This window comes from Paroedura picta, chromosome 13, assembly GCF_049243985.1.
Source record: "Paroedura picta isolate Pp20150507F chromosome 13, Ppicta_v3.0, whole genome shotgun sequence".
Lineage (NCBI taxonomy): Eukaryota > Metazoa > Chordata > Lepidosauria > Squamata > Gekkonidae > Paroedura > Paroedura picta.
In genome coordinates, this window is record NC_135381.1 from 34,032,010 (window position 1) to 34,046,581 (window position 14,572).

The window sequence follows — 14,572 nt, forward strand, 5'->3', positions numbered from 1 at the left end:
TTGCCCCCAGTCTGGCTGATCTCACCACAATTGTACTCTGCTAATGGCCTGCACCTCCTTACACTGGCTTTGGTGTTAAAGGTAAAGGTATCCCCTGTGCAAGCACCGAGTCATGTCTGACCCTTGGGGTGACGCCCTCTAGCGTTTTCATGGCAGACTCAATACGGGGTGGTTTGCCAGTGCCTTCCCCAGTCATGACCGTTTACCCCCCAGCAAGCTGGGTACTCATTTTACCGACCTTGGAAGGATGGAAGGCTGAGTCAACCTTGAGCCGGCTGCTGGGATTGAACTCCCAGCCTCATGGGCAAAGCTTTCAGACGGCTGCCTTCCACTCTGCGCCACAAGAGGCTCTAAGAGGCTCAAAGAGGCTTTGGTGTTAGGGCCCTGCAAACACTTAAACCACTCCTGGTCTGACTCAGCGTAAAGCACCTTACAGTGTCTAGGACTGCAGCTTTTGTGAATTGCAATTATTTTTTGGATGATATCCTTCTGTAGGATGTTATGCATCATGTCACGTTTCAGTTCTTTCTGGGGGTTCCAAACTTCTACTGTCCTAATGCACTGGCTACTGAACATCCCATTCTGATTACTGTACTGACTCACTGTGTGTAAGCTGCCTTGAGTCCTTGTGAGCAAGGTGGGCTACAAAGAACACCAGCAAAAAGGGTGTGAGAGAAATACAGGCAGATGACAGTCAAGGTGGTGAGAAAGCTTACAAGCCAGCAAATGGGGGGAAGGAAGCACAGGGAAGTAATGGGAAAATGGCCATGTGGGTGGGCAGTGGGGCAGAAGGCAGGGGATGAGCCCCTAAGCACAGGCTGCCCAGGACCACTGCAAAACCAGGAACTGGCCTTGTTGAGGAGAATAAAGACCCAGCAACTTCAGCCTGCCTTTTCTGTTCACGTTTTCCTCAACTGCTTTGCAGCTGTGATGCCATGCTGTTGTCTTAATAGCCATTGTATTCAATGTGTGATGACACATTTTCATTCTAAATTCATCGATCCGATGTCAGGATGGACTACTGCTGCTTTATTGTTATCGCAAGCAGCCTTGGGTGCTTCTGTAGGTGAATGCAGCATCCAAATACTGTACATTTAAAAAGACACCCAACACTAATTGTGTCAAATTCAGTATCCCAAGAGCAAAGCAAAGGTGGGCTGGCCTGCTCCAGGGTGTGTACAAGTAGCATATTTGCACAGCATCATGCAAGGCAGGAGCTCCTCCCCAAAAATACACACAAAACCCGGCAAGAGATAATGCAGGTGGGGTCAGCCCAGAAGCGGCCTTTTGGCTGAGGAGGACTTCCAGGTCTCTTCCTCCTCTATTGCTTTGCTTGTGTTAAGGATCTTCCCTTGGAGGCAGCTGTTTCTTCCCCGGTCCACTTTTGACTCAGCTAACACATCTTCTGAAGCAGGGAGGTGGTGTCCAAAACAAACAGCACGCTGGCCAACCATGACTCACCCTCCATTTGCTCAGGGCTCTATCTCTAGTCTCTAGGCAATAATAACACAGAGGACAGGCTGGAAGTTCCACAGGGGAGCCGCCCAAACTGGGACTTTGCCGCTCCCATTGTTCTCCTGTGGCAGGAGATTAGATTTAAGGCGAAGGGCCAGGCTTGTGCATCCCATGCTGAACAAAAATCATGAAAGCCTCTTATGCTTAACCAGGAACAACAGTCCCATAGCCAAAGTGTTGAAATGATTTTTAAGGAAGTTGGAAACACAATAGGAACAGAGGTTTGTGTGCAAGGCCCAACTACCAGTATCAGGAGAGCTGATTTATGCAGACAATAGGCTAGAAGACAGCAAGGGGCAGTGTGGAGTAGCAGTCAGTGTTGGTAAGGATGCCAGCCTCCAGGTGAGACCTGGAATTGCAGCTCATCTCCAGACTACAGAAAGCTGTTCTGTAGAAAATGGATGCCGTGAAGGAGGAACTCTGCGTTAAACCTGGCCCAGTTTGAGGATCTTCAGGGCCTGTCGCACCAGAGCCAGTTTAAGGATCCGTGGGACCTTAAGCAAAGCACAACTCGCATTGTTATTTGTACTGCACACAGAACACAATAGCACTAACACAATGTTCATCAATACCTCACTGGATACAACATGAAGAGTCAGCCGCGATTACCTAGAAACGTCCCTTTGTGTTGGGAATCATCACAGGGGAATGCAAGCGTGGTCGTAGTTCTCACATTCATCCTCTTCGCTCCTTGAACCCTGGTGGAACGTGCAAGCACAATGCCCCAATATCTAAGGGGGTCTTCTTCACACTTGGTCTGTATGCACTCAATGAGCGAAGCACATATGCAGTTACAGAGCATGTATGTCACCCTTTTTCCACTCTTGCAATCTGCAACCTGCATAAGTATGAAGACCTCACAACAGTATCAGTACGAAGGCCCCCTAACTGTACAGCACCGCAGGGCCCCTGAAAGTGTGGAGCCCACAGTATGTGCTACATGTATTACTAGGATAAATTACTTCTGATTCTACCTGACTGGAGCCTCTGTCCTCTCCTGGAATTTCCTAACATGCATGTGGGGGAGCGCGGAATGAAACCCAGCCTACCAGATTAGAAGTCCGCACTCCTAACCACTACACCAAGCTGACTGTTTCCTCTGCTCACACCCCATTGATGCACTTTGAAGCCAGTCGTGCATAACTGCTATTGCTGCATCAGGGCGCAATCACTTTGGGATCCCTTTTGGGTAGGTCTTCTTGAGTAGTCTCCCTATTTAAAAATTTGTGATTGTGGTCCAGGATGTGGTGCAGCTGCCACTTCACTCCCAGAGTCCTGGGTCCGATGCTCGTAGGTAGCTGTGCTCAACAGGAGTTAGACAGGTGGGTAGATGGTGGTGTAGGTGGGCAGGAAGATAGTTGGTCAGGTAGGCAGGTAGACAGTTGGTTAGGTAGACGGCTGGGTGGTTTTCAGTGCCTGCCACCCTGGACTTACTTGGTGGTCTCCCCACAGAAGCACTAACCAGGCCCAGCCCTGCTTAGCTTACGTGATCTGAGGCGACCAGGCTAGGCTGGGTCTTCCAGGTCAAGTCCAAGCTATACCAGCTTTTTATTCACCTGGAGCCTACCACTTTACTTCCCCTGAGACTTTGGATGCTGGTTACCTTGACGAGAAGAATCTGCCCCTGCAGAAAGAACCCATTTGTGGCTGTTACAAAAGGGGGCGGCAGTCCAGATCTAGCACTACATGGTGCACATGGGGAGCATAGGATTTCACAAGTTCAATGTGCAAGATGTTTGTCCTCCATGGCTTCCCGTTCAACTGTTCAAGTAATTTTCTGATCTGGGTCTCTGCAGCCTCTGCCCACTTCCGCCACGCTGTCTGGGCTGCAGGGCACAGGGCCCGCCCACCAGCTCCCAATACCGTATCCTTCCCCCCAAGGACTCCTTTGTCCATTTGCTCCTTGGATGCCGGAAGCTGGTGCCCCTGTCCTGGCTGAAGGGCCTTCCCAGGAAAGGACACTACATTTTGGTGGATGTGAAGGATCCCTCCCATGTCTTTCCGCAAGACCCTGCAGGCGACAGGCCAGCCGTCCTCCGACGTTGGAAGGAGTCCCAAATTCACTCTGTCGGCCACATCTCGCAGTTCCAGCTGCAGACATGAGAAAGAATGAGCAGAGATGACCCGTCAACCGAAGATGAGTAGGCAAGAAAGAAATTTTCAAGCTGGCAATGGCAAAAAACTTCATTCAAACAATAGAACAAGTTCCTAGGTATAAAACCTCTTTTTCGTATTTTACTTCATCGGTGGACTTATTTCTTAATTGGTTTTTTTCAAGGATACTAACAAAGTCTTCAACACACTACCTTATATTTTATACCTTTTATTTTAAGCCATATAACTTGGGTCTATTAATACCAAAGGTCCATGAAGGTAACTATTCTTATAAATGACCCCAAGTTATATGGCTTAAAATATATATGATATAAAATATAAGGTAGTGTGTTGAAGACACATCAGAAAATTTGAGGTTTTATACTTAGGAACTTGTTCTGTTGTTTGAATAAAGTTTTTGCCATTGCCAGCTTGAAAATTGATGGGTTCCAAACCACCAGCTAAAGACAGCTGTACAGAATAAAGAAAAAGACAGCCAAAAACTGCCTTAAGGCTACAGTCTGTGCACACTACTAAAGCCCTACTAAACTAAGTAGAAATAACTCCTGAATAAACAGGCATAGTATCGGGCTGACTCACTCACAGCAGTGGCTCAATATCTGACTGAGCAGGAGGCTGCAGGAATGCCCACAACTCTTTTCCCAAACCCTTCATGACAGTTGTCTCCTGGAATGCTAGAATCCTCCTTCCATCGCTTCTACTCAAAGCCTCTTGAAAGAGATCGTACCAAACTACAGGGCTTACGGGACTCTTGCAAGATGGCTCTCTCTCACGAGAGCTCAATCACCATTGGGGTTCTTCTGGGAAACAAGTCTGGTAGCCAAACCTTCACGAAAGTTTGGGAACTTAGAGGTGTAAGTCTTATTCAATTTTGAAAAAGGCCGGGGGGGGGGGGCGGGGCGGGAGCACGGTGAATGATCTCCTTTAGTTCCCAGGCAGGGGAGAGAATCAGCTGCCTGAGCCAGTAGGAAAGTGATGGCAGGCAGGACATGAGGGGGGCAAACCTTCCCCCACTTGGAGCAACCATCTCAGGTCACTTCCTTGCAGAGCCAGCCCTGCTTCCCAAGTAGCCCTAGTCCACCTCGGCAGCCAAAGGCTCCCAATCCAATGATTTCTATAGCTTGAAATTAAAAGTTTGGGAAACGTGGAAGAAATGATATTGTGGAGAGTGAGCCAGCTGCCTGCATCTTTGCTAGAAGCTGCTTTTGTGGGGGGAGCCTCCTTTGCTTTCCCAGTCCGGGCTTGGTGCTATAATGACGAACACTTCCCACTCAAGCCCCGTTTTCCTCACCACTTACCTTCCTGTTATCTCCCCGATGGATGCGGCACCGATGCTGAACACCGTTCAGTCGCAGATTCTGCTGCAGGGCTTCCACCGCATGGGGGTTCCACTCGCAAGCGTGAAGGAAGGCAGCACCAGCATGGACCAGGTAGGGCAGGGTGAAATAGCCAATCCCTGAGGACCAAGGAAGGAAAAGTGGCTGGCTGCAAGTTCTGGGAGCAACTGTTCTGCAGTTCAACCATACGTGTGTGTGTGTGTGTGTGTGTGTGTGTGTTTGGCTGTGTCTGTGTCTGTGTCTAAGTGGCCTGGAACTCAAAAATTGAGCTATAATAAAGGTAAAGGTATCCCCCTGTGCAAGTACCGAGTCATGTCTGACCCCTGGGGTGACGCCCTCTAGCGTTTTCATGGCAGACTCAATACGGGGTGGTTTGCCAGTGCCTTCCCCAGTCATTACCGTTTTACCTCCCAGCAAGCTGGGTACTCATTTTACCGACCTCGGAAGGATGGAAGGGTGAGTCAACCTTGAGCCGGCTGCTGGGATCGAACTCCCAGCCTCATGGTCAGAGCTTCAGGCTGCATTTCTGCCGCTTACCACTCTGCGCCACAAGAGGCTCTGAGCTATAATAAAACAGTATAAAATTTAAACAATTATTTCTTAAAGTGCACCAATATTAGGTTAAAAAAAGTAAAAACCATATTTAAAAACTATACAGATCTAACTGCACACAAATAGACCAAATGCGTTTCAAACCTACTGGGTCTTCCTCACTGGTCAATATTATTGAATATTGCGCTCTTATCTAAAACCAATTACAAAGTATAGCTGTATGGTGAAAGGAAATCTGTTAGGTATAGCCCCAACAAATACTGGTATAATATTTCTTTTTGGAGCACCACCTTCTAAGATACGTGATAATTAGGAACCCCACTCTCAGCTACTCGTTTACTCTGCACAGAGAGTGAATCTCATGTGTGTCAGGAACAAAACTGTTTTTATAGCTCAACTTTTGAGTTCCTGACTTGGGTTTTTGTTCCCTTTTCGGTTTTGTATCTCTCAGTGGTCTCCCATGAAGGCCAGAGACACACATCAGGCTCACACCTCTGAAGGATTGGCAGAAATCTCACAACATGTGCTGGGGAACTAATTCTGACCAGCATCTACCCATGGATGCTTCCGGTCGGGGGAGCCACTCCACCACTGGCATTTCTGCTCTGAAAGGGCTCATCTCTAAAGCGTAGTAGGACAGAAACAATTGCCCTTTTTCATCACTGTGCAGAACAATATTCACCTGCGTAGAGGTCCACCACCACTTCCCCCGTGCAACGCAGAGATGCTATCCGCAGCTTCTCAGTGATGTTTCCAGGAGACAACATGCACCGTGTCACATCAAACCTGTACCTGGGGATGCAGCACCGGTTCAGAGGCCTGAGATAAGCAAAATGAGCCCAAGGACAATCTAATGAAGTGTGAATGGTTACAAGGCTCATATCCTGGACTATTCTACGGGCCACCTGAGATTGTTTCCATACCCACCCCCGGAGTTGGTTTTAGGGGGGTATTTTAGTTGTTTTTATGCCGCCAGATAAGTCTTGGATGTTGGAGATTGTGAGGATATTGCTGCATATTTTTAGGGGTATTTTATTGGGAATTTTTATTGGATGTAACCTGCCATGAGCCTTCTCGGCGGTGGCAGGTAAAAATCGAAAATAAAAATAATTTTTTTTAAATCTCAATATTTACCAGCCCTTCTTCAAATACAGGCTGTCAAAGCAATAAGAAACATCAGAAATAATGAATTATTTGGAGTTTCCTTTGAAAAATGGAGCAAGACCCACCTGAAAACTGTTATCACTGGATAATGAACTGGGTTGGGTCCAACCAGCATTTATACTGGAGGGGATTTGGGCTGGGTTGTCATCAATATGCCATTGACACCCAGCTCTATCTCCTCATGGACGGCTGCCCGGATTCCCCCCCAGAACCATTTGGCAGGTGTTTGGAAGCCATGGCTGGATGGCTCGGGCAGTGTCCCCTGAAACTCAACCCCTCCAAGATGGAGGTCCTGTGGCTGGGTAGGAGGAGGGCAGAACAGGAAGCGCGTTTACTCATATTGGCCAGGATGCAATTGGCCACTGTGCCCCAGGCAAGGAACTTGGGAGTGCCCCTGGCACAGGTCAGGAACGTAGCCCACCAGGTGTTTTTCCATCTACACCAGGCGAGGCTACTAGCACCCGCTGAGCACCTAGCTATGGTGATCCATGTGACAGTCACCTCCAGAACTGACTTCTGTAACTTGCTCTGCACAGGCCTGTCCTTGTCCCTGACCTGGAAATTGCAGCTGGTGCAGAATGCGGCTGCTAGGATCCTCACAGGAACACCTTGGAGGGCCCATATCCAGCCTGTGCTGAGGCAGCTGCATTGGTTGCCAGCTGCGGGCCGGATCGGTTCAAGGGGATATGTCAATGTTATGCTTTGTTATGATTGTTACCTGATAGATCGTTATAATGTTCTATGTAATGTTGTGCAACATTCCATGGAAACCACCCAGAGCCATAGGGAAGAGCGGTATAAAAATATGAACAAACAAATAAGGCTTTAAGGCCCTTTGCGGTTTGGGACCCATGTACCTGAGGGACCACCTGTTGCCCTATGCCCCCGCAACTTGTTGGTTGTTTCCGGCCCCAGGGAATCTCACTTGGCCTCAACCAGGGCCAGGGCCTTTTCGGTCCTGGCCCCTACCTGGTGGAATGAGCTCCCAGAAGAGCTGAGGGCCCTGTGCAAGCTGTCGGTTTTCCGCAGGGCCTGTAAGACAAAGCTCTTCTGCCAGGTCTATGATTGAGGCCGGTGTAGGGGGAAGATCTGTGTGAGTGTCCCCCCCCCCCAGCTACGAAGTCATGCCATCAGCTTGGAACATCACGGGTGATGACTGACTAACACTGCCCTCTGCTGCCCTGTGGCAGGCATACCATTATGGGGGAAGGACTGGTTTTGCCCCTATGCTGCTGTTTTGGGTAATGTTTTGTATAATGGGGTTTTTATTAATGCGGGGCTTTATACATTGTAACCCGCCACAAGTCGGTGTCCTGAGAGTGGTGGATAAGAAATTTAATTAAATAATTAATTTAAAATAAAAGGAAGGAGGGTTTCCCCGCTAACTGCTAAAAAAGCTATCCTGGGAGTGAGGGGCCTGCATGGACTCAAGTCTCCTCCTGGGTACGTCAAAGTCCTGTGTGCAGGGAAGCGTTTTGTGCAGGATCAAGCAAGCCTGGCCTCGAGTCTGAAGGGGTGAAAAAACAAACATGGGTCTATTATTTGCTCTATGAGAACTAGGCCTTTGTTACTTCAAAATCTAAGGCTGTGATCATAGGATCATAGAATCAAAAGTTGGATCACCAGGGTCATCTAGTCCACCCCCATCTAGTCCCAACTAAAGCTGCAATACTAAGGAACATTTAGTTAGGAGTCACTGTTTATGCACTGGAGATTTCATGCCGGGCTGCAGGCTGGAGTTTTAGTTGTGGCAGGTTGCCCCACCTCTTCCTGCACCCACATGGGGGAGCATTTGGCCCGGTGCACCTCATCTGCCCCCAATTTGTATTCCTGCACGGGAGCTGGGGCAGTGAAGTTCCCAGTGCGTAAACGGTCCGTGAGAAGTAAAAAAATATTTTAAATCCTTGTCATGCTTACTTGGAAGTAAGCCCCATTGAATACAGTGGGATTTACTTGCTAGCAACTACAGCTGCTCCTTTTTCCTCACCTGCTAAATTTGGTCCCATCCTGGTGTGGTTTTCTCAGTCAAGACCACACAAACACCCCCGAGGCTGTTTTCCCACAGGGGAATGAATGCAGGGGAAAATATTTAGCACAGACATGTCTGAATCAAATTGGCAGTCCCCTGCATCTGCGTTTCAGGTTTTAAAAAACAGAAAAGGAGGGGTTGAGTTTCAGGCGACTCTGCTCAAGCCATTCAACCATGGCTTTGATCTTCTGCATAACATGCAATCCACCTAGCCCCTATAGAGAGAAGAAAAAGGGTTGGAATCTTGCACTGACCGGATTCCGTTGTCCACTTGCTCAACCCAGCCGTCTTCCCCCAGCAACAAGGTGACTGTTGGGGATCGAAAGGCATCTGACTGTACCCGGCCACGTCTGGCTAAGCGCTTGGCTCCCAAAGCATCTGCAACCGTCTCCCAGAGCTTTTGTCCTGAAAGAGAGCCAGCCCAGCCTTGATGGGTTCGATGAGGCAGGAGGATGCCCTGAACAGCTTGGCAGAACACCATGTTTCCCACTTACCCATCCCTTCCCACAGCATCCCCCTGAAGCTGTCCTCGCTCAGCAGAACCAGGTCCCCATGCCGCTGCCAGGAGGTAGGCAGATCTTTTTCCAGTTCTTTGGACCAGGCAACTCCACAGCCTGATACAAGAGTCTCGAGCTCTTCACGGAGTTTCTGGATGGGCGAGCGGACCTTAGCTGACTTTGAAGGAACAGGATTCTGGAAAAGAAATGTAAATCCTAGTGACCTCTCTTTAGCTCACTCTCAATGACCTCCATTTTCAAGTCTTATCCAATCATTAGCAGCAAGACTCAAAGACTTTTCATCAATGCCCGTATTTTGATGGGCGGGGGTATTTGACTTCCCATACAAGTGCTGATGGACCTAATGTCTTGCATTCTACAACTGGAAAACATTCCATTAACTAACAAACAGCTGCTCGATTCAAGACAGGTGAGTCCCTCTATGAGGGACAACAACTAAGCCAATGGTATCAAGCAAAGCAAGCAGACAGAACAAAGCTTAAACAAGAAAGGAAGAGGGACAGACAATGGGAGAGTGGCCAAAAAAATTTTTGTTCATTATGCTAACCTCCTTGCTAGTAACTGGAAAAAACTCTGGTCTAATTCCAGCAATTTACCTGGATCCAAGTTAAAGCACAGATCCTCCCAGGTGGGATGCTTTCCTTCAAGTGCTGCAGGTGATGCTCCTGGAAGCTTTCACCCAGCACAGGTAGCGCCATGGCATCATCTGGAAGCTTCTGCACACGGAAGCGGCTGTCTAGGACTTCTTCTCGCTCTAAGTAGTTCCTGCAAAACCAATAAGTCTATGAAGAGGGAACAGAAAACTAACAGATCTACTGTGACGGCAGGATGGGTGTTGGGGGGAGCTTCATCAGCTCTAGAAAAACCTTCAGGAAGCCAAGACTACACTACGACCATTTCTGCATTTGAGATATACCTTGTTTTAGCCTTGTTTTGGATTTCCATTTGTTGTTGCAAGTCAACGGTAGCCTTTCCACATTTGGGCATTCCTCCATCCCCTTTCCCAGGCTGAAATCAATCATATGATTCCCACATCTGGTTCAAAAGGAGACAGCCTCCTATCATATTTTGCTCCCATTCCCCTTTTCCAAGATTTCTTTAGTCTGTGTATGCTCTGAAAAATGGTGTGTGATTACATCTTTTTCCCCCCAATATGCCCCCTTCATTTTACCATTCTGTACCCTCCTTCGGACATGATTTCATTACTGACTGCCTTCCCTTCTCTCCTCCTGCCAAGTACACTGGACATGATTTAAATAATAACCTTAGTTTATTGTGATACAGTGCTTTGTTAAAATCAAGACTAATTGCGGCAAATTATTTCATATTCTTTATTTCTATGGGAATCGCATTTTTGTAACAAATAGAGCCAGTGTTGTAATGCTGTCATCCCCTTTAAAAAAATGTTTCAAGGGGAGGGAGGGAGGAAGAGAGGATGGCAACAGACGTTATGTGGAAGAGTGACGTGCAAGAATGACTCAAAATGGTCATGGGAAGAACCCAAATGCAAGGATTTATCCTTTAGGCCAGGGGTAGATCAACCTGTGGTCCTCCAGATGTCCATGGACTACAATTCCCATGAGCCCCTGCCAGCAAATGCTGGCAGGGGCTCATGGGAACTGTAGTCCATGGACATCAGGGGGACCACAGGTTGACTACCCCTGCTTTAGGCAGATCCAAATTAGAGCACGTTTTAAAAAATGAAGTCACTGTGACTGAGTTGTTAACTGTAGGGTAAGTGAGTATGCAATTTGGGTCTCCAGCTGGAAGGGCAAAATTAGGTGCAGAAAGAAACGCAAAGTTCAGCATTCTAATAAATCAAGATCAAGAGAATATCCCTAGTGCAGAAACAGGCTACGGCAGCGCAGCCCAGTTCAAGCAACAGGAAGTGACATCCAAATGGAAAATGGCAAAATGAGTAACATCCAAAGAGCCTGTGGGAGAAATGGGAGAAGCTGGGAAAGATGGAAAGAGCTTACTTCAGCAAAGGCGGCATCCAGGTGCAGGTCAAATCTTAGCCTCTCACAACTCAAACCACTTAGAATCAATTTGGCACCTATCTACATAGCCTCATCCCATTGTCAATGCAGACTAATCTTGGGCTCTGTTTATGAGTCAGTGTGGCAGAAGTGGGGACCCAATTTTATACAGACAGAAGATGGTCTTCCCACAGGATATACACTATAGCCTTACCTGAACAGCTGAGTAAACTGTGGTTCAGTAATGAGAGCTGCAGTGCCACAGAAGTTCAAATCTTCTGCCTCCATCTTGCCAGAAACTTGGGAGAGGAACCGTTTGCTTCAATTAGAACTAAGCTTCAATTAGAACTAAGAAGTGTCATACGTGACACAGAATGTTTTACCACACAGCTGAAAAGAAAACCAACGTTTCTAAAATTAACCCTTTTCTTCCAAGGTCGTCAGCATGAGGAAATGATCACAATGTAAAGAGTAAGTCCAGTTGTATAGCAATGTTAGTTGGTCACCACAAAAACAAACTGCGCAATCCTAGGCAGGTCTACTCAGAAGCTAGCCCCATTGTGTTCAACCATGTACAAACTCCCAGAGGTAAATACAGGATTACCACCAAAGAATTTGGAAGCATCTCAAAAGACTAGTTTGATCTCTCTCCAGCAGAAGGATGAAAAGAAGCTGGAAGATCACGGGAGGACAAACACACACAATGGGATCAAAAAGCCAAGGAGATGCATTTTATTTATCGAAACATTTATACCCAACCTTGCCCATAGATCAAGACTGCTTATACCCTCTAGAACAGGTTATTGTGGGGGTAGTATAGATAAGGCTGGGCTTTTTTTCTCTTTTATTGTTTACTGTGGTTAGTATATTGTATATTCTTGTTTTTATAGATATTATTGTATGGTTTTATTGGGGCTTATATGCTGTAACTCGCCTCGAGCCTCCGGGGAGAGGTGACTAACAAATCTAATTTAAAAATAAATAAATAATGTACATTCAAATTTTAAGAATACAGTAGAATCCCACATAACCTTTTATCACAAATGCTTGCAGCCTACACCCTACTGGAAGCCTTGGCAGATAAATCAACTTTACTACACCTCTTGAGAGCCTCTGGAGATGATGCTTCCCTGACCTCAGAGAGCACATATGATGAAGAAGGCATGAGCTATAACTGACACCATCAGGCAACGAATCTTGGATATTGATTATCAGAACACTGTCGCTGGAGTATGCAGATCATGCTCTCCCATCTTTAAAAAAAATCTATCCCCCAGCAAGGAGGATCCCAGAGTATTTTTCATCTTTAACATCGTCTTCCTAGAAACATTTTTTATGCTTGGAACACTAAACCTCCTACTGACGGCAGTGACTAAAGGTCGCTACGCTAAAATTCCATTCGCCAACAGTCTGCGTGTACTCTTTAAAGAAACCCGAATTGGTGGAACATGTTCTGCTCTTTTGTGAGTAGCCCAACCATCTCAGAGAACGGTTCATAAATCCCCTCATGAGGGAGAACAAGATTTGCAATTCCTCAACAATAGTGCACTTTCTCTTATCGGATCAAAACTCTCAAGTAACTGAAGCTATTGCAAAATTCCTCCATAGGATTTTCTTTAAATGAATTAGGAATTGAGATACCTTGTCTTTTAACAGACAGGCTTTTCTTATGGTTATGCCAATAAAGGTGCTTTGATTTGGATAACTGATACTTGGCGCGCTATCCAAATTGGGAAAACAAGTAACAGGCGGCAACTTGCAAATGGCACATGGGGATATATGGGGGGGAAATGGGCCTGTGAAGGGCTTTAAAGGTCACAACCAGCACCTTGAATCAGACTCAGAAACAAGCTGGCAGCCAATACAGGTTTTTTTTTTTTATGTCTTGCTTGGAGTCAAGTTCTGCTTTAGCCACATAACAACAATCAGCAGGGGATGATTAAACCTCCCAAAATCCAAAACACTACTCTGTTTTCTTCCCATCAAAGTACAGTATTCACTACTAATAGTTAACTGGTGCTTGTAAATGTTAAAGGCCCTCATAATGTAAGTATTCCTGTTTTGCTCTTTGCAATCCTATGCAGGCTTTTAATAAGTAAATTCCTATTGAATTGGGTGGCAGGAGGGTCATGTGATCTGCTACCAGTTGGTCATGCTAGGCAATGTACACAGAACACAAGAGTGAAACAGATTTCTCACAGGTAGACTACAACTCAGCCCCTTAGTGGTTCTCCAGTATTACCCATTGATCCCACAACATCGCTGGTTAGTTTTGCACCCCCATATAAGGAAACTCCAAAGGGAGTTACAAGCCAAGAATTGCATCCAAATTCTATAGGATTAAATTTTTTAAAAATCATTTGCCTTGGAAGCACAGAAGCTTCTTTGCAGTATCCCTAATCCTCATTTCCCAGTGAAGGGAAACATGCTATTCAAGCATTACAAAGAGGACCTGACTCCAATGGTAACAAGAGAAAGAAATTTTTGTTTACAAAAATAGAAACACATCTCACATGATATATTCCATGAAGGTCAATTTTACTTATTGCAAACACATTAGCTTTAAGAAGGTTAACTTGCTACAGTTCCAAGCCCAGGTAAGTCAGAGAAGAAGAGAACTATATAAGAGAAGGCAAGCAAGGACCAAAGAAGCTCAACATCTCACCCATGAGAGGGTGTGGCCAAAAATGAGAGAATGCTAACCGTTTCCCTCCCAGATCCCCGTGCATGCAGATTTCCAGCATCCAAAGAATTCTTCCCTCGTTCCCCGAGCCACTGCACTCCGCTCTGCAAAGCCCCTACCTACTACCGGATTATCCAGTCGCCGCACAGGCGCAGTAACAACGTGCCGCTCTACCTCTTGACTCGTTGGTCGGTTTCGAACTCCACCACCCTTCAAGGTGTATCTAGACCTGCCATGTTTGTTAAGGGCACGTGGCTTCCTAAGCAACAGGCAACTACAAGGATTTGACACGGTGGGGCGAGGAGCGTAACAGCTGCATTGCGGCGACCTAGGAAGGTCTCGGCGGGCAGTAACATCGCAGTCCCTCCCCTAGTCAAGGAAACAGTCGCTGGATCGTTCTTGTGTTGCCCCCCTTCCTTCAAATGAGTAGCCGTTTTGGTCTGAAGTAGCACAATAAAATCAGAGTCCAGAGGCACTTTTAAGACCAACAAAGATTTATTCAAGGCGTGAGCTTTCGAGTGCTTGCACTCGAAAGCTCATGCCTTGAATAAATCTTCGTTGGTCCTAAAGGTGCCACTGGACTCTCATTTTATTGTGCCCCTTCCTTCAATCAATGCGCACAGAAAAATAGATGGGGGATACCCCCCCCCACACACACACACACAATAGTACATCCGCGC

General features: G+C 46.8%; 1 protein-coding gene across 5 annotated transcripts; it reads right to left on the minus strand.

Moving 5' to 3' along the window:
• Nucleotides 1-352: 352 nt before the first annotated feature.
• Nucleotides 353-14,068, minus strand: TYW2 (tRNA wybutosine-synthesizing protein 2). Of its 5 annotated transcripts, none has more exons than XM_077307872.1 (8): nucleotides 13,913-14,068; nucleotides 11,424-11,599; nucleotides 9,827-9,995; nucleotides 9,207-9,405; nucleotides 8,967-9,117; nucleotides 6,202-6,338; nucleotides 4,929-5,086; nucleotides 353-3,606 (listed from the first exon to the last, which is right to left on the minus strand). In XM_077307872.1, the coding sequence occupies exons 2-8, from the start codon at nucleotides 11,495-11,497 to the stop codon at nucleotides 3,166-3,168; spliced, it is 1,329 nt and encodes a 442-aa protein (XP_077163987.1). In that variant the 5' UTR covers nucleotides 11,498-11,599; nucleotides 13,913-14,068; the 3' UTR covers nucleotides 353-3,165. The 5 variants fall into 5 exon arrangements, with proteins under 5 accessions (XP_077163987.1, XP_077163991.1, XP_077163988.1 ...); XM_077307876.1 differs by having other exon boundaries at nucleotides 6,202-6,311; nucleotides 13,913-14,067; XM_077307873.1 differs by having other exon boundaries at nucleotides 14,012-14,040.
• Nucleotides 14,069-14,572: the final 504 nt, after the last annotated feature.

Bases quoted from the DNA above. Each gene is read 5' to 3' on its own strand.
- TYW2 (XM_077307872.1), bottom strand. From the start codon at position 11,497: ATGGAGGCAGAAGATTTGAACTTCTGTGGCACTGCAGCTCTCATTACT. The intron at 9,996-11,423 runs GTAAGGCTATAG...TTGGTTTTGCAG, and splicing joins CAGTTTACTCAGCTGTTCAG to GAACTACTTAGAGCGAGAAG. The intron at 3,607-4,928 runs GTAAGTGGTGAG...TCATGTCTGCAG, and splicing joins ATCGGGGAGATAACAGGAAG to CTGGAACTGCGAGATGTGGC.